The following is an 18,189-nucleotide window of genomic DNA, read 5'->3' as shown; positions in this document are numbered from 1 at the left end:
CGGGAGGGAGGGAGGGAGGGGGACCTGGACCTGGGTGAGCCCTGATGGAAAGCCAGGGCAAGGCTTCCCCGGGTAGCACCGCACTTAACAGTCTGCAGTGGGTTTTCCATTCCTGCCTGACCCCCGTGTGCCCACATCATGGGCACCACGGTTCCTGTAGGACAGCTGGGGAAACTGAGACCCAGCGAGAAGAGGCTCTTTGTGGAAAATCCCACAGCAAATCGTTGGCAGAGGGAGGCCAGACCCTGCGAAGGAGGTAACCAATGCACGGATTCCGGGGGGCTTGGCTGGCCAGACCCCCCCCAACTACCTGCCCCTCCTCAGATCCTGCCCAGAGGCTCCAGGGCCAAGACCCACCAGAAACTCCTCCTCCGTTGTAAGAAGGGGTCCAAGGACCCCTCTGGAGCTGAAACTGTCTCAGGACCCCAAAGACCATCCATGTGCCCATTTCCCAGCTGGTAGTTGTATGCATTATATATATCAGCTCAGCCTCCATCAAACTGCCAGGCAGCTCCCATGAGGTGAGCATGAGACTGTGGGACATTCAGAATGCTGAATGGGGACGTGGGTACCCAGATGGGGGGCCACCAATCCTGATAAAAGGAACAGCTCCCATTCATGAGTATCATGAATGCATCAGGGGCTGGGCAGAGTGCCGGGGCTCAGACCGGATTTGTGGACCCTTAAACATGCAGGGAAGTGAGGGTCACACCTGTAAAATCGCTTGCCTGAGGTCCCTGGTGTGAACCTGAGAAGTCCCTGAACATGAAACCTCGTTTGCGGAGGAAAACGTCATCCGGTTCTTGACACAGGAGCTACTGGACTGTTAAACTAGACAAAGGCATATGACCGAGCACAGACCTGCTGCACCCTCATTCTTGAGAAAAACCTAGTATTTTCCTAGTAACTGTCAGAAGGTACTAGAAAATTGGCACACTGTAAAATGTCATTCTCTCTTGCAATCAAAATGTTTGCAAAACAGCTTGCGTGGTCTTCCTAAGACTTCTACAATTTACTAATAAAGACCCCCTCCTGGGCTTTTATTCCTCAACAGGACACAGTTTGGGCTGCTCCCCACATTGTGCTTCCCGAACTGCAATTCTCAGACCCCAAAGAAATGCTTTTATTTCAGTTCTTCCTCTTTTCTCAGTTACAACAGGCAGAAGTGGTGGGTTTATTCACTTCTGCCTGTCATGGAGACTAGCACATAGCAGTAGGATTTGTGGCAGGGCCGAGACCAGGACCGGACAGGACCAGAACTCATGACCTTGAAGGTGGCAGCCCCAGATGATGGTGAGTTGAAGTTAGAATTTGTCTTGCAGTGTCTTGCAGGCACTAGGGAGCCATGGAAGGTGTTTGAGCAAGAGAGGGAGAGTACCAGGAGAGTGAGACTGCTCAGGTAGGTGATTTCTGAGCGACCACAGCCAGGATAATAAGGCCTGGGTCTAGTCCCAGCTCTGCTACCTGTGACTTGAGACAAGGTCCTTGTTTCTTGGGACCTCAGTTTCCCCATCTGTGGAAGGGACGGGTGCTGGGTCAGAAGTTCTGCCTTCAAGTTGCTGAAGCTGGAGGTGGCTGACTGTAGCAGCACAGGCTTTGGGGAGCGCAAACTGATGTCAATCAAAAATTTACACATCCTTCTACTTTTAGGAATCCCACACCACTGGATGGTTCTCCGGTGCCAGAGGGGCCTGACTGATGGGAGGGAGGGGGGCGCAGCCAAGCGGGGTGGGGTGATGGTCCTGCGTTAGAGTCAGCACAAGAAAAGGAGCCAGAGGTCTGGCCGTCTGCCGAAGTAAGAGAACTAGGCAAAGAGCCCAGTGAAAATAATTCTAAACGTGCAGGGGCGTGCGTGTGTGTAAAATCTATTCCTAGGATGTTTTTTAAAAAAATTATTTTAACTTCTCTGAAATCGTGTTGTCTTATAATCAAATTGATGGTATCTTTAAGTTGACGAAATGAAGCAGAACAGGGAGGATGGGGGGGGCTTTCACTTTGAAAAAAATTTACTTTTTAAAAAAAAGTTTGCTTATTTATTTTGCGAGAGAGAGGGAGAGAGCGAGAATCCCAAGGAGGCTCCAAAGCCAGTCCAGAGCCTGATGCAGCACTTGAGCCCATGAACCGTGAGATCATGATCTGCGCCGAAATCACCTGTCGGATACTTAACTGGCTGAGCCAGCCAGGCACCCCTGGGACTTTCACTTCTTGCTTCCTTTTTCTTTGTAATAAAACAACCTACTACTTTATACATAAAACAATTTTAACATGGATGTACCTTGAGGACACGATGCTAAGTGAAATAAGTCACAAAAAATATAAATATTGCATGATGCTACTTACGTGAAGTATCGAGAGTACTCAAGTTCATAAAACAAAGTGGAATGGCAAATGGGGTGGGGGCGGGGAGGAGAAATTCAGAGTTACCATTTAGTAGATTTTGAGTTTCAGAACCGAAAGATAAGAAAGTTCCAAAGACATTTTATGACAACGTAAATGACCTTAACACTACCACAACGGGCAAGTGGTAAAGCTCCTGTGGTTTTTGCCACAATAAAAATAAATTTCAAAATCTTATAAACGGGGGAAAGAAACCCAGTTTGGAGCGCCCATTTTATTCTGCATTCAAGTCTAAGCCATATTTAAGTCTATATGAAAAACACAATTTTGCCTTTCTTGTAATTCTTTTTAAAATGTATTTATTTTTATTTGTTACCTTTCTTGTATTTCTATTTGAACAAGATAGAATGAGCTTTGCAACCAACCACACTTCTGCATTTGAGTGCCTGTTTTAATGATTTCATTTTTGTGTGATCTGTGTATTTTCCGCTAATGCTGGATATTGAAATGTCGGAATTCCTCCCCCCCCCCCCGCCCCCCGCCCCAGCTAGAACTTAAAGAAAAATGGAGGCAGAAAGGAGGAGAGGGAGGAAGGAGGAAAAGGAGAGGGGGGAAAGGAAACATTGCATGAGGGAAAAATCTGGAAGATGGTTAACAGGATATAGGACCAGGAGATGCCCTCTATCTTGTATCATTTGTATGGCTTATGTTACTTTATAAAATGGAAAAAAAAAACACCAAAAAGCATATAAAATGAAGCCAGTTTTTATTAAATTTTTTTAAATGTTTGTTTATTTTTGAGAGAGAGACAGAATCTAAAACAGGCTCCAGTCTCCGAGCTGTCAGCATAGAGCCCAGAGCCCAATGCGGGGCTCAGACCCACTGACCGTGATATGACCTGAGCCAAAGTTGGACTGAGCCACCCAGGGGCCCCATGAAACCAGTTTTTAAAATAAAAAAAATTTTGGGGGGGCACCTGGATGGCTCAGTTGGCGAAGCATCCAACTTTAGCTAGGGTCATGATCTCGTGGTTTGTGGGTTCGAGCCCCACATCGGGCTCTGTGCTGACAGCTCGGAGCCTGGAGCCTGCTTTGGATTCTGTGTCTCCCTCTCTCTGTGCCACTCCCCTGCTTGTGCTCTATCTCTCAAAAATAAATAAACATTAACACAACGTTTTAAAAAATATTTTGGTTTAAGAAAGAATTCCAAGGCTTAAAGACAAGGCTGCTGGGGCAGGGCGGGCGGGGCTGGGGATGGAGCGGGGGATGACTCTGGGGTGGCCTCACTCAGAAGCTCACGGATAGAACCACGCCGTCCCCACTGTCAGAACCTCTGAGCTGAACGAGGCAGGAAACGTTGGAGTGGCTACTTCAGGAAGCACATGTCAGATCAACAGCTGGTAAGAGATGGCCCCACCCCCAAGGAGGAGTGACGGGTTGGGTCCTCAGTGGGTTAAGTGGGAAGAGAAAAATGGGGGTGGAGGGCCCTGACCCCCAAAGGAAGAGGTAGGTTTGCTCCTGGCACAGTGGGGAGCCAGTGAAGGTTTCAGAGCAAAGAGGACCATGATGGGGTGGCTTTAGGAAGTTCCTTTGGCAATGAGAGGACCAATCTTCACTGGGTCCCATCTCAGGGGGTGAGTTTGTAGAATTGAGGGCCCCACGCCTCCTGCCCTCTGCATCCTCCAAGTCCTACCTTCTGATGCTAAATTGAACTGTCCCGGGGTCCAGCTCCAGCAACCAACCCCCTCCTAATGCCCTCCTACTGCACCTCCCTGGATGCCCATCAGTGGGCAGACAAAAGGGCCAGAAAGTTCTGGGAGAAAGTCTACCTAAGAAACCTCTGCCTGGACCCAGATTCCCAGAAGCCTCTGTGTGGGTCTGGAAGTGTGCAGTATTCCCATCTCCCCATTCTCACGCAGGGCCTTTGCAAGGGGCCGCTGTCCCTCTGACAGGCCACCCACCACCATTACTGTACCTGGTCGGTCCCAGCTCCTGCCCATCCTGCTGCCGCCACAGGACCGTGGCTTTGTCCCCCTCTCACGGGCACTCGTGGCCTTTTCCCATCTGGCCCCAGGTAGTCTGATCTCCCACTGCTCCCTCCTTCTGTGGACTCACTGCTGAGCGAGCTGTGGGTCGCCCCCACCAGGCTGTCGTTCCGGCCATGCTTCCCACCGGACAGCCCCTCCCTCATCAGTTGCATCTAACACGGCACATGGCACGTGGCTACCTACTGCGTGAGCGTGTCCCTGAGCCCGCTCTCGCCTCCCGGCTCTGTGGCCCACCATCCACCCCAGCTGGCCCTGTGCCAGGGGAGCGCCCTCTCCCGCCCGGCAGGCTGCCAGCCCTGGTCTCACACAGTCACCCTTTGTTCGGCCTCTGCTCCCAAGGGCATCTTATCTGCCTCAACAGGTTGTAATCTGCCAGAGTCACAGACCCCCTTCCTCCTGCCAACCTGGAGTCAATAAACCGTTTTGCCGAGAAGATGGCAGCTGCCACGTGCGGTCCGGGACTCCCCAGGCCCCTCCCAGGGCCGCAGCCCTGCCACCTTCTTCCCGGAGGGCCCTGCAGGAAATTTCCACTCCCTGCCCTCAGCGTCCCCAGGCAGTAGAGCCAACCTCTGAGACCCCTCTGTCCTCTCCCCTTCAGGGTGCTTCCTCTCTCCAGTGCCCTCCACCCAGCTGCTCTGTGACTGATGTCATTCTCCACTTGGCCTCCCCCCCCCCCCCCCCCCCCCCCCCCCCCCCCCCCCCCCCCCCCCCCCCCCCCCCCCCCCCCCCCCCCCCCCCCCCCCCCCCCCCCCCCCCCCGCCATTTCTCCCTGCCAGAAGCACTTCCCCCAAACTTCAGCAGGACTCTTCCTCATCCTTCAGGTCTCTGGGAAGCACGTCACCTCTTCAAAGTGCCCCGTGTCATGGTCTCATAGTCCTTACCACCCTCCAAGGCCTGTCTGGGACAGACCTGCCACACGGCCCCTCCCTAGAATCTCAAGAGCAGTGTCTGGACCTGTCCCATCCATGAGGGAGCCAGGGCTCTGGGAGGGGAAGTGATTTGCCTGAGGTCACAGAGGAAGGGAGAGGAGGCACTGGAAAAGCCAGGTGGGCTGGGCTCCAGGAACCCTGCAAACCTCCTCTGGAGCTGCCAGATCCCCACCCAAGCTGCAAGGCGCATGACTCACTGGCCAACTCACTGGCCGGTTGAAAAAGCTGGCCAGCCTGCGTCTGAGCTCCCAGGATGGATGGGCGTGTGTGGGCACTGTCCTGAGGAAGCCAGGCCAGAGGGAGTCAGGCTTGATCCGAGAGACAGGAAACCGAACCAGAGCTTAGATAGGTTTATTCCTGTACAAATCAATACAAAACCAAGTCCGGGATAGTCGCCGGTCCCCAGCCCCCACCCCAATGTGCAAAGGCTTGCTGCTGGCCTCTTCCTTCTCCCCCTGACCTGTCCCATTCCACAGCCTCTTCTCCAGGAAGCCCTCCAGTCTCCGTTCCAGGCTCTGGAAGAGCAGGGGCGAGCCCTCCCCACTGAGGTCCAGCGATAAAGTGCCTGATGTAGAGTGAGGGGACAGAACCCAGAACTCCTGGCCCCCTAGAGCCCTCCCAGGCCCAGCTGAGAGGAGGCCCTTGGACAACTCCAGCAGCTGAAAAGGGGCATGAAACCCCAGTTTGGCTGGGATTCTCCCCTTCTCAGCCCCAAAGTCTCCTCCAATAGGTAGAAAGACTCACTGCTGGATGGCAGAAAAGGGAGCCTGGCTCTTTAAGAGCCAAACTAATGGCAGCTGAGTGGAGGGACTCAGAAAACAGCTAAAGGTTTATCCCTTTCCTCTTAGATTTCCCCCAAACTCTGTGGGAGTCTGCCCAAAAATACCCTTAAGTTTCCAGAAGAGGTGAGGAAGGGAACCCTAGTCCCCCGGGGAGCTGGGCCCCCCAGCTAAAGGTGTTGGCTGGAGGGGTCCAGTCTCCGGGAGGACAGACCCAAGGAGGTCAGTGGGGAAAGTGGGAGGGGGTCTCAGACTCCACATTAGAACCTGACACAGGCAGAAGGGCGACGAGAGAGGGGGCGAGGTTTTGTCCAAAGCCACTCAGGGCGAAGCCAAGACCCAGATGTCGGCTCCCACCTCTAGGAGCCCCCTACCAAGTGGCCTGGCCTGGCCTCCAGACAGCCCCCCTCCCATGTGGCTTCTCTTTTTGGCTCTGGGAAGGGAGGGAGCAACACAAAGTTCCCAGTTCCTCAGGACAGGACCCCACAGGGAGTGACGGGAGGTCCATCCTGGGGCTCTGAACCAAGGACTCATGGGAAAACACATGTCCTCAGCCTCAGATAACTTCAGAAATACCCTGATTCACTATGCTCAGACCCTGACGGGACAAGAAGTCCCCCAACACCCCTGATTAACCCCATAGAAGCTCAAATCCCTGATTGGTCAAGAGATACCCCCCCGCCCCGGCCTTCTAGCCAGTGATTGGCTGGAGGAAGCCAGAGGAAGGCCCTGATTGGCCAGAAGACGCTCCGCCCCGCCTTGATGGGCCAGGAGCGGGCCCTTGGCTGAGTGGCTGGAAGGAGAGAGTCCTCTCCTGTGCCCCTTATGAGGGGTCCACAGGCAGGGCGGCCTAGGTCCAGGAGGGGTGGGAGAAGGTGATTCCGTAGAGCTGGGCCCAGGACGAGAAGACCCTCTTCTCCGTGATGAAGCGGTGGTGGTTGCCCTTGCGGCTGTGCTCATTCTGGACGTAGGTGACACACTCATCCGGCCCCTTGGGCTCATAGTAGTGGTAGGGCATGCGCTGTAGGCGGGGCCGCTGGCTGGGGCAGAGCAGATAGGGGCTGTAAGGGCAGGGAGGGCACCGGCAGAGCCCTTGCCCTTTCCAGCCCCTGACTTGCTACAGGATTTCAGTGGGGGAGGGGCAATCCCTGCGCCTACCTGGGCCTCAGTTTTCCCATCTGTAAAACGGATGTAGGGCGGACTAGGTTTATGACTATCCAAATTTTTTTTTTTTTAATATGAATGAAACTTTTCCTTTTCTTAAGAGAGAGGCAGTGTAGGGTAGTGGTAAGAAGTCCGCGCTTCGAAGCCTGGCCTTCCTGCTTACTGTTTGCGGGACCTTAGGCCACTCACAAAAATTCTTCCTCAGTGGGTTTTTTTTTTTTTTTTCCATCTATGAAACAAAGAATAATGCAACTACCCCGTAGGGTCACTGTGAGGAGTCAATGAGATAATAAATGAAGCCACACTTGGTACATGGGCTTTTCATTCAGTCATCTCAGTAACGGTTATTATTAATATACAAATTCTGGACTATGGCTGAGTTGGGGAGAGGCCCCTGAGGCTGCTGGCCCCAAGGGGCCGAGATCTCTGCAGAGCAGTCTGAATACCAGTAAGATAGAGGCCCTCAAAGGCACCCCCCAGCCAATGTTTCTGGGCTCCAAGCTGCAGTTAGTGTCCTGGCGTTGTCGGGGGGGAGGGGGGGCTCACCTGCAGTAGTCAGGGGGGACCATGCCATAGACGTGCACGTGGTCACACAACTCCACTGCAATCACCATGGTGAACCAGCCGGTGCTCAACCACGAATGGGACTTTTCCCTGGGGGCAGAGAGGGAGCAGGGTGAGGGGACACGCAGGCAGGGGGCAGGCAAGGAGGAGTGGTCAACCCACCTGGAGTTTCCCAGAACTCCTCCCACCCTCCATCAGGGCCATCCCCCAACTTCAGTGACCCCCCCCCCCCCCCCCACCGCAGGAACACGTGCATGCTGGCAGAGGACTTGTCTGGGCAGAGATGAGGGGTGTGGAGAGAGGCCTTTGAAGGAACAGGGCATGCTGGGAATAGACTCCTGGGGAGACTGCTCACAGTAGGGCAGGTTGCAAGTGACATAAGCTCACTAGACTCATGGCCTTGCTTGACGGAGCTTGCTAGGAACAGCTGTGCCCTCGCTAGGGGCAAACGCCTAAGGGGAGACTAATCAGAGAAGGTCATGGTGAGAGTGACCACAGGTTCACAGCACGTCATGGTGGGGAGAGGCTGCGCTGTCCCGCACAGCAGCCAGTAGCCACATGTGGGCACATGGTGTGTGCTTGAAATGTGGTGTTGGTGTACAATAGGCATGAGAATTTTTTCAGTAGGAAAGAATGAACACAGGGGCGTCTGGGGGGCTCAGTCAGTTAAGCATCGGACTTCAGCTCGGGTCATGATCTCACAGTTCGTGGGTTTGAGCCCCGCATCGGGCTCTGTGCTGACAGCTAGCTCAGAGCCTGGAGCCTGCTTCAGATTCTGTGTCTCCTTCTCTCTCTGACCCTCCCTGCTCATGCTATCTCTCTCTCTCTCAAAAATAAATAAAACATTAAAAAAAAAAAAAGAAAGAATGAATGAACACAGAAAATGTCACTGGTAGTTTTTGATACTGATCATATGTTGAACCAAAAATAGTTTGTATGTATTTGATGGAAGGTGGTTCTTTCTTTAAAAAGAAAATAACCCCCTCCCAAGACTGACCAAGAAAAAAAAAAAAAGACACAGCTACCAGTATCAAGAATCAAACAGACGATGTCATCACAGGTCCTGTAGACACAGGACAAGAAGGAAACCGCAAACAAGGCCATACATAAATTTCACAACTTCGATGAAATGGACCAATTCCTTGAAAATCAGAAACTACTGAAACACAGCCAAGATGAAACAGATTAACCTGAGTATCTGTGACAATTAAGAAATTGAATTCGTTGTTTGAAACCTTCCGAAAAAGAACTCTCCAGGCCCAGAGAAGTTTGGCAAATTCCACCAAGTATTTGAATTAGAAATAACACCAGTTCTATACATTTTCCGAAGCCAGTATCACCCATACTACCAAAACCACGCAAAGACAGTACAAAAACCAAACAAAAACTACAGATCAAGATCTCTCAGAAACACAGACACAAAAATCTCAAGATATTAGATCATATTCAGTAGTATATAAAAATAATACGCCACAGCCGAGTGGAGTTTATTCCAGAAATGCAAGTCTGATTCAATATTCAAAAATCAATCGCTATCACCTACCATAGTAAAAGTCTTAAGAAAAACCACATGATCATATTAATCAATGCAGAAAAACACCTGATAAAATTCAATATCTAATAATGATAAAAGTCTTAGCAAAGTAGTTAGAAAAGGGAACTTTTTGAACCTGATAAAGAATAGATAAAAACTCGGCAGCTAACATCATATTCAATGATGAAAGACTGGGACCAAGGCAGAGATATCCACTCTCACCATTTCTAATACAATTGGACCTTGTATTGTCCGTCCTAGCCAATGCAATAAGGCAAGAAAAAGAAATAAGATGAATACAGATTGTCAAGGAAGAAATAAAACTGTTCTTAATGGTCCTTACAACATGATTATGTATATGGAAAATCCCAAAGAACCGAGAAGAGTCTCCCAGAACCAGTAAGTTTAGCAGGATTATAGGATATAAGGTCAATGCACAATAGTGAATAGTTGGGAACCCCCTAAAAATTTAAATACAACTTACAATAGCTCCCTCAAATTTTAAATAGGGATAAATCAAACAAAACAAGTACAGGGTCTATGTGTTAGATGTATCGGGTTAATTTGGCTACTATACAAGTAATAAATTACATCTATGGCTTGGATTATATTTCTACTGGATAGCACTGGCCTAGCTTTTCTGGGGACATTAGCCAGAGAAGGACATGCTGGGAAAGATGTATCCTTAGGATAGAGGATGTTGGGAGCAACTGTGTGCCTAAAGCAAGACATGCTGGGTACAGTCAAGACCTTCCATGAGGCACACTTATGGTGAGCAGAGCATGCTATAGGAGCCCCGTCCCCTCAGAGCAGTGCAGGCTGGGCAGCCTTCCTGGGGGAGACGAGGCCATGCAGAGCATGTTGGAAGGACTCATGCTAAGGGCTGGACACAACAAAAATCTCCCGGAAGACCTGAACCTAGAGTTTCAGAAGTGACCGCACCCTCAGAGTAGTGCATGCTGGGAACAACAGGCCCTCCGAGCAGAGAACGCTAATGGGGAGCACAGGGCTGGCTGGAAGGGGCAGGCAGGAGGCTGGTACCTGTCCTTGCCTGTCTCACCCCGGAAGAGGTCATCAAATTGGCGCATGCGGCCGGGAGAGACGGCGTAGGCCTCCATGTTGGGGAACACCAGGCCCGCTCGCTGGATGACGCGCACGAGGCTGCCCTGGGGCTTCTGCATCTTGTTCGGGGGGCCCCAAAAGATGAACACAGTTTCGGGGGTCCGGTTGACGAACTCCTGGGGCCTCCGCAGCACACGGAATACGCTGGAATGGGCGACCACGCGGAACGTGGTCTTGTTGCCTACGTCGGCAGAGTAGCCTGTGGTGGGTGCGTCGTTCATGCGGATTGTGCACTCGGCCCGCTCAATCTCGGGGCCCAGCTTGGTTCCCAGCAGGTGGCTAGAGCTGGTGACAATCACACACTGGTGGCACCGGGAGGGCAGCGTCTGGGGGGGGAGGCGGCAAGGCAAGTCGACACGGTCATGACCACTCAGTGCTCGGTACGGCCAGGCCTCCAGGAGACGGGAATTATTTTGCCCATTTTAAAGACAGGGAAACTGAAGGCTGTTCAGTTTGCTCGACATTCAACAAATATTTACAGCAAGCCGGCTGGTGGCTAAATACCAGGGACAGAGCAATGAGTAGAAGAGCCCCCGGCGTCGAGCAGCTCAGTCACAGAGACGGTAAACAAATAAAAGATAAACTAATACCAGGCGGTGAGCAAAACATGCTGCGAAGACAATATGACAGAGGCAAGGGACCAACAGGGACAGGAGTGGGGGCTCCTCTAGAAAGATCATCCAGTGGGGGAGGAAAAGGAACCCGATGGGCAAGTTCTTGGGGGGAACAGCAAGACCAGAGGCTCTGAAGGGGGAATGGCCGTGGTGTGTTGAGAAGCTGAAGAAGGCCATTTGTGTGGGGTAGAGTGAAGGACCAGGAGGACAGGACAGTCATACAGGGAGGTCCCCAAAGCCACCCAGCAGGGGAGTGCAGCACTGGGGTATGAACCCAGGTCGATATGGCCCCAAAGCCCCGGGCTTAGTCCAGTTCTCCTAAGAGGGCGTCCTCCCCAGGGTACCCGTGACCTTTCCACATCACCCTACAAACTAGACCCTACCTTGTCAATAAGGAAAGAGTGTGGAGGCCCCTCTGGGCCTCTGTTTCCCCACTGGTGAAGGAGCTGGAACCACACGTTCCCCAGGGCCTGTTTTCTGCCCATGGAATTCCTGTTTGCCCTTTAAGTAAGTGTGAGTTCAGGTGCCACCTCCTCCAGGCAGCCTTCCCTGAGTCCTTCCTCCAAGATCTAACAACAGCTCCCATGGACCTCAACGGATGGCTTTTCCAGCTTTTCCGAGCTCTACTGGCTTCCTTTGTCAGGCTGGTGTCACCCACACTCACACTGTCCCACTTTCTCCCAGGTCCCATTATTTGTATTTCTCTTTCAAAGGATCTTAGGGTCTTGATTAAGTGTTAATCCATCTCTGAATACACGCCGATGGGCCCTTTTCCAGTAATGGTGCATTCAGGGCCCCTGGTTCAGGCTCTACACACACACCACGTGTGCCAAGACCCTGAGGGATTTAGGAGGTTTTATTGTTGTTGTTTTTAATTTTTTTTTAATGTTTATTTATTTTTGAGGGCGGGGAGGGGCAGAGAGCGATGGGGACAGGAGATCCAAAGCCAGGTCCGTGTTGACAGCAAAAAGCCCGACGCAGTGCTCGAACTCAGGAACCACGAGATCATGACTTGAGCCGAAGTCAGATGCTTAACCGACTGAGCCACCCAGGCGCCCTTGGGAGGGTTTGGAGGGAAGGGAAGGAGGCAGGCAGGGACTGGGAGATGGCCTTCTCCTGGGAGGTGGGGTTCACAGTCCAGGCCGATGATTATCTCCTTGGCCTCCCAGAAAACATTTAGGGCTCAGAGGATTATGGGGTGAACCCCAGAAATACAACTTGAGTTTCACGGCTACCCAGGGCAAACAGAAGCCCCAGGAATGACTTCTGGCTTCTCTATAACACTGTAACTCCACAGAGTTGGGGCAATAAATACCTTAGCTCCTCCTCCCCTCTCTTGCTGTGTGGCCTTGGACAAATGACTCTGCCTCCCTGAGTCTTGGTCTCCCCATCTCTTCAAGGCAGATAACAGTGCAGACTTTACGGGGTTGACAGGGTTGGTTTGCAGATTACAATCACAGGGCCCGGCACCCAGCAGGGAACTGACAAGAGCAGCCATTGTTAGGACTGGTTTTGTGTGGTCAAGAACTTGAGTGTTTGGCTCTCAAACCCTCTGTGGACTACCCTGCAGAGACAGAGATCAGTGAAAACCAGAGACCTCTCTCCTTAGGGATTCTGACTCAGGAGACCGGAGGATATCAGCACTAAAAATGGAACCTTGAAGACCACTGAGGCCCAGAGAGAGACAGGGCGCTTGTGGAATATCACGCAGCAAACAAGGGGCTGAATCAGTTAAGCGTCCGACTCCAGCTCAGGTCATGAGCTCACGGTTCGTGAGTTTGAGCCCCACATCAGGCTCTGTGCTGACAGCTCAGAGTCTGGAGCCTGCTTCCGATTCTGTGTCTCCCTCTCTCTCTCTCTCTCTGCCCCTCCCCACCCTCAAATAAATAAACATTATGGCCTTGACTCTTGGGGTCCCCCCCTTTTCTTTCGAAGGAATGGAAGCAGCAGAGAGAAGAGGAAGAGGAGGTGGGAACAGTGATGGTGGGCATGGGGAAGACCAGCTGTCAGCCCGGTCTCCGGGAACGCCCTGAGACGGACATGCTACCTTGTTGCCAAGAATTGGGACATAGCCGTCGCTGATGCTCCACTTCTTGAGGTTGACAGGCCTGCGGGTGCGGCCTCGAAGGGGGCCGTAGTGGAAGACCTCATTGGCACTGTTGGAGCTGTAGAGGATGAGGATGGTGATGAGGGCAAAGAGGATCACGAACACTGCTGAGCGCTGCTCCTGGAGAGAGGAGAGGCCGGTGAGCGCCCAGCCGCCCCCCAAGCCCCGCCCCCCTCCCAGTCCTCGCTGCCCACCAGGCCTGGCCGACTCCTGCTCTTCATTCCAGACCAACTCAGACACCACCTTCTCTGGCCCCCAAGTACCCAGCCCCGCTCACACTGTTCAAACTGCAGTCCCCACAATCCGGCCATGAGCTCTGCGGGCTGGGACGGAGACGGCCTCGATGGCCACCGTATCCCAGCTCCTGAAGCACAGAAGCACGGAAGGTTCTTAAGGGGGTTTGCTGGATTGGCCTGGATGTGGATGTCAGGAGGACCCCTCCGGCTGTAGCTGCAAGGAGGCCTGGAGGCAGGTGGGACATTCAAGGGAGAGGGTCCGGGTCTTCCCCGACCAGCAGCCCAGTGTCATGTTTATCATTCATTAAAGCTGGAAGGGATGGATCTGGTCAGGAACTGGGATGCATGGGCAGTCGGTGAGCCACCACGTCAGTTGCCACTCTGCCAGGGCAAGAAAGTGATATCCAAAGTGTTCCCTGGGAGGGGGGCCTGGGTGGCTCTGAGGTTATGTGTCTGACTTCGGCTCAGGTCATGATCTTGCAGTTTGTGAGTTCGAGCCCTGTGTTGGGCTCTGTGCTGACAGCTTGGGAGCCTGGAGCCTGGTTTGGATTCTGTGTCTCCCTTTCCCTCTAACCCTTGCCTGCTCACACACACACACACACACACACACACACACACACACACTCTCTCTCTCTCTCTCTCTCTCTCAAATATAAACAAACATTAAAAAAAAAATTCCTGGGGCACCTGGATGGCTCAGTTAGCTAATCGTCCGACTTTGGCTCAGGTCACGATCTCACGGTTCGTGGGTTCGAGCCCTGCGTTGGACTCTGTGCTGACAGCTCAGAGCCTGGAGCGTGTCTTCAGATCCTGTGATTCCTCCTCTCCCTGACCCTCCCCTGCTCATGCTGTCTTTCTCTCTCAAAAATAAATAAAAACATTTAAAAAAATTAAAAAAAAAATTCCTACATGTCCTCTGGGATTCGTCTGCCCAGGGTCTGCACAACTTGGCAAGACCTGGAAATCCTGGCTCCTTCTCTGATCACGACCTGTCCAGAGCTCAGCCTGCGCAGTGCCCTCAACCACACGCAATACCCAGAGCCCATGACCTTCCCCGGAGCAGTTTTGTGTGAGCTTGGGGTGCCTCCTGCGATTTATCTCCTGCGAGCAGACAGCCACCGTGAGTTCTCTGCCACCCGGTGGCCCGGAGCTGTAAGCCCTGGGCCTCAGCCCTGCCGGTGGTGGCTGTTCCTGGTACTGGCTATTCCTGTAGTTCTTCAAACGCCAGTCCCTTGTGACCTCAGTGCTGTAGCCAACGATTCTTTACATTAAACGTTCCCTGTTCAAATTACTGTGTGCGTTCTCTCTCCCCCCAACCCTCAGGCTCTGCCAAGGCTTCCCTGCAGTGATCCCAGGAACGGGTTGTGCAGGGCCAGGCACATAGTAGGTGCTCAGGAAAGCAGGAAAGAATGGATCACTCTGACCCCCTCAGAGTGAGGCTCACAACATCCCATCATCTTTGACTCAGACCACTGCCCCTCCCCTAACCCCTGCCCTCTGCTCAGCACCTCCCAGTGCTGTGCCCATCACATGTGGCCAAACCACAGATGGACCAGTCAAACCTTGGACGACACAGGTGGACCTGGGCCCAGAGAGAGGGAGGAGTTTGCCCAAAGTCACAGATCAGAAGCCACGGCAGAGCTCTGACCAGGGCCTCCCCGGCAGCAAGCACTTCTTGGCGGGGAAGAGACACCGGTGGTTTTCTGGGTCTGAGGCAGGCCCAGAGGAGGCCATTTTGCCGAGTAAATAAAAGTCTGCGATGGGAACAAGAAACGAAGGGGGACTTACTTTGTTGCTACTCATCTCTCTCCGGCGTCTGCTGAGGGGCAGGGGCCGGCGTCCTGCAGGTGGCCCAGGGGGCAGGGACGTGGGATCACACCTGCAAGCCACAGAAAGGGTTACGGCGACAGCTGGTCAAAGGCTACACCCTCTCCACCCCGCCAGCTCTCCCACCCACCCATGACTTCAAGGCTCAGGGTCATATCCATTTTGCAGAGACAGACAGAGACAGTGAGGCTGGAAAGGGCAGGAATCTGCCTGAGGTCACAGTCAGGTGGTGCAGAGCCCTATCTCTCTCCTTGCTCCTTGCTCCTTCTCTCCCATTCTGCTTCCTGAGCAGGGACCTTCCCACCCATTAGTTCTCCTAGGCAGCTGGTGGGCCTAAAGCTGGCTCCCCTGCGGGGGGGCCTGTCCCTGGTACATCTCTACTCCAAACTCTGACTTAGGTCCCTGTGGTCCTGGAATAAAGCAATATTCCTTATAGGTCCCCAAACTCCTCTGCACAGTCTGCCTTCCAGATCTTGCATAAACTGTCCCTCTGTCTAGAACACCCTGCCCTCTTGCACTCTGCTCATTCCCTCTCGTCCAAGCCTAGGGTAGACCAGGAACTTCCTCAGTGTGTCCCCTCCCCGCCAGACTGTCAGCTCTCTGAGCTCTCTCCTCACTCACGTTCTCAGCTGTGCCTCCAAGGGGCATGGAGATGGGTGCAGGAGGTTCGCTGAATGACTTGGTTAATTAACAAGACCACGGGGTGGGAGGGGTTGTTGGTTAAGGGCATAGACTCAACAATCCGCCATAACCACAGCCCCACCCTCAGAGGGTAGATGGGGAGCCTCAAGTAACGGTGCAGCCTTGAACAGCCCTTCCTTCCTGCCCCAGTCCGCCCTCAGCAGTGCAGCTGCGAGGGGACGTCCTCACAGGCCCTGGCTCCCTTCCAGATCTCAATTTCCCCACCTGTCACAAGGGAGTAAGTACTTGCATCCAGCTACCTCCAGAAGATTCAAGGCCAAAGGGCACTAAGAGGGGGGGAGAATGTGCAAAAGGAGAAACGGAGGCCCAGGGCTCCCCAGCTCCGTCCTCCCCTCCAGGGACCTCCCGGTCCCCAGCCACTATCCCCACCCCCTGACCTGGCGGCTGTTTACTCCTACACAGCCACCAGGAATAGCCACAGAACAGGCCAAAGGAGGCTACCCCCACATGCCGCTCCTGATTGGTTGGGCCATCACCCCGCCCACTGCCCAACTCCACCCCTTCTCCGTGGGAGCCCGCCCTCCTCCCAAGCCGGGTTTCAGATTTCCCCCAGGTGGGAGGGCCAATCTGGGAGCACTCGGGGACTCTCACTGGGTCCAGTGCCTGCCACACAGGTCAGGAAACGGAGGCTCATTAGAAGAGAAAAGCAGCTGGTCCTTGGACTCACAGCCCTTTCGGGCGCGACACAGGAGTCCAGAATCCCACGGTGGCACTCATTACCCCTGACCCCTTGGCCGTCCAGGCCATCACGGTCTAGCCTCCCCCTCTCACGACCCTTTCCTTCGGATGCCCCAAGCTCCAGACACACCAGAGCACTCCAGTTCCCAGGCCCACCCAGTACTCTCCCACCTTTGCCTGAGCAGTGACCTCAGCCAGGACCACCGACCCTGTGGTCAGCCCCGTCACACTCCTGCTCAGAGAAGGTCCTGGTCATAGTGTCTCAGGTACCAGTGCGAATCCCGGTTCCACCACTTACTGGCTGAGGGGCCTCGGGCAAGCCATGTGACCTCTCTGAGCCTCAGTTTCCTCATCTCTGAAATGGGAATAATAAGAGTAGGTAACTTACGGGGTTGTTAAAAGGATTCCAGCAGATGTGGCAAGGGAAGCAAGGAGCTTGAAAGTGCTCGGTCAGTGCCTGACAGTAGCCCTTAGTCTGGTGGTTATTCGTCGTTAGGGACCTGTCTCACCTGCAGTTTAAACGCAGCCCCTTCTCTGACACTAGCCTAGCCACTTCCCTCTAATATCGAGGAAGGTGTGCAGGGAGCCACACTATGCATCACGCACTCACCCAGTCCTGGCAACGCTACAAAGGAAGGGCTCTTACTCCCCATTTCACCGAGAAGGAGACTGAGGTTCAGAGAGAGGCCAAGCTCCTTGCACAGCTGCCCAGAGTCTGCTGGGAAGCCTTGTTTACAGCTTGTTTGCAGGGAGCAGCCCAGGGCTGAGCCTGCCAGGATCTCCCTCCAGGATCTCCCCAGGGTGGAAGGAGCCAGAGGCCACTGAGTGTGCGCCCAGCACCTAGAAGAGGCCTGCTGGGGTGCCCCTTGCTAAGGCTGGGGAGGCGGCAGCCCAGGGCGCTGGCTCCGGAGCGTGGCCTCAGCCCCGAGGCTGGCCGTGCAGGACTCAGTCGTGCGCTAAGGGTGGGGGCCACACCCTGCCCTCCGTTTCGGGGCTTTGCCTCTCTCAGCCGGGGGAGAGGAGGTCCTCCTGCAGGGTCGAGAAGCCCCCACTAGCGTGGGAGGAGGGCTCCGGGGAGAAAGGGGAGGGGGCTCCTAATATCTAGATGGGGGAGGGCGCTGAGCCCGTGGGGGTCCACCAATGGGGGACGACACACTCTGCGACCCCTCTTGCGCTAAGCCCCCCAATTTCCGCACTCCGGGGGTCCGGAGCCCTAGCGCCGCCTGGGACGAGGAGGGAGGCAGGACGGCGGCAGGTCCCCGAGCTCTGATGGGGTAATCAGTGGCGGGGGCCCCGCGAAACCCCCGGCAGCTCTAGGGCGCGAGAACCCGGACCTCCAGGCGCGACTGCCGAGAGAGAGCGGGTCTAGGGGAGCCCCGAGGCCCCGCATCTTCCCCGTCCCTGGCAGCTCCCTGCCCCCTCCCCGGGGCGCAGGCAGAGCCCCCCTCCCGCCTCCGCGCGGCGCCCGCTCACCTCCCCCGGGGAGCGCCCGGCCCCCCGCGGCCCCCGAACCCCCTCACATGGCGCCGGGAGTCGAGAGCCGGGGTCC

General features: G+C 54.2%; 1 protein-coding gene and 1 long non-coding RNA gene across 12 annotated transcripts in view; one reads left to right on the top strand and one right to left on the bottom strand.

The window, feature by feature from the left end:
• Positions 1-102: 102 nt before the first annotated feature.
• Positions 103-1,701, top strand: LOC115277031. The gene is made up of 4 exons (XR_003902179.1): positions 103-256; positions 325-521; positions 1,323-1,399; positions 1,651-1,701. It is a non-coding gene; the product is annotated as an uncharacterized LOC115277031 (long non-coding RNA).
• Positions 1,702-5,648: 3,947 nt separating this feature from the next.
• Positions 5,649-18,189, bottom strand: part of ST6GALNAC6 (ST6 N-acetylgalactosaminide alpha-2,6-sialyltransferase 6) — a 17,335-nt gene continuing 4,794 nt past the window's right edge. The window contains exons 1-7 of one of the 11 annotated variants that reach the window (XM_029920210.1): positions 18,114-18,183; positions 16,939-16,995; positions 15,222-15,312; positions 13,138-13,317; positions 10,396-10,802; positions 7,803-7,910; positions 5,649-7,128 (exon numbers count right to left, since the gene is read on the bottom strand). In XM_029920210.1, coding sequence (XP_029776070.1) covers positions 6,756-7,128; positions 7,803-7,910; positions 10,396-10,802; positions 13,138-13,317; positions 15,222-15,312; positions 16,939-16,964 — 1,185 coding nt within the window. In that variant the 5' untranslated portion in view covers positions 16,965-16,995; positions 18,114-18,183 and the 3' untranslated portion in view covers positions 5,649-6,755. The other 10 variants (XM_029920208.1, XM_029920212.1, XM_029920215.1 and 7 more) reach the window with 10 other exon arrangements.

This window comes from Suricata suricatta, chromosome 13 (genome assembly GCF_006229205.1).
Source record: "Suricata suricatta isolate VVHF042 chromosome 13, meerkat_22Aug2017_6uvM2_HiC, whole genome shotgun sequence".
Lineage (NCBI taxonomy): Eukaryota > Metazoa > Chordata > Mammalia > Carnivora > Herpestidae > Suricata > Suricata suricatta.
The sequence above is the reverse complement of the archived record's forward strand: the minus strand, read 5'-3'. Positions and strand labels throughout refer to the sequence as shown.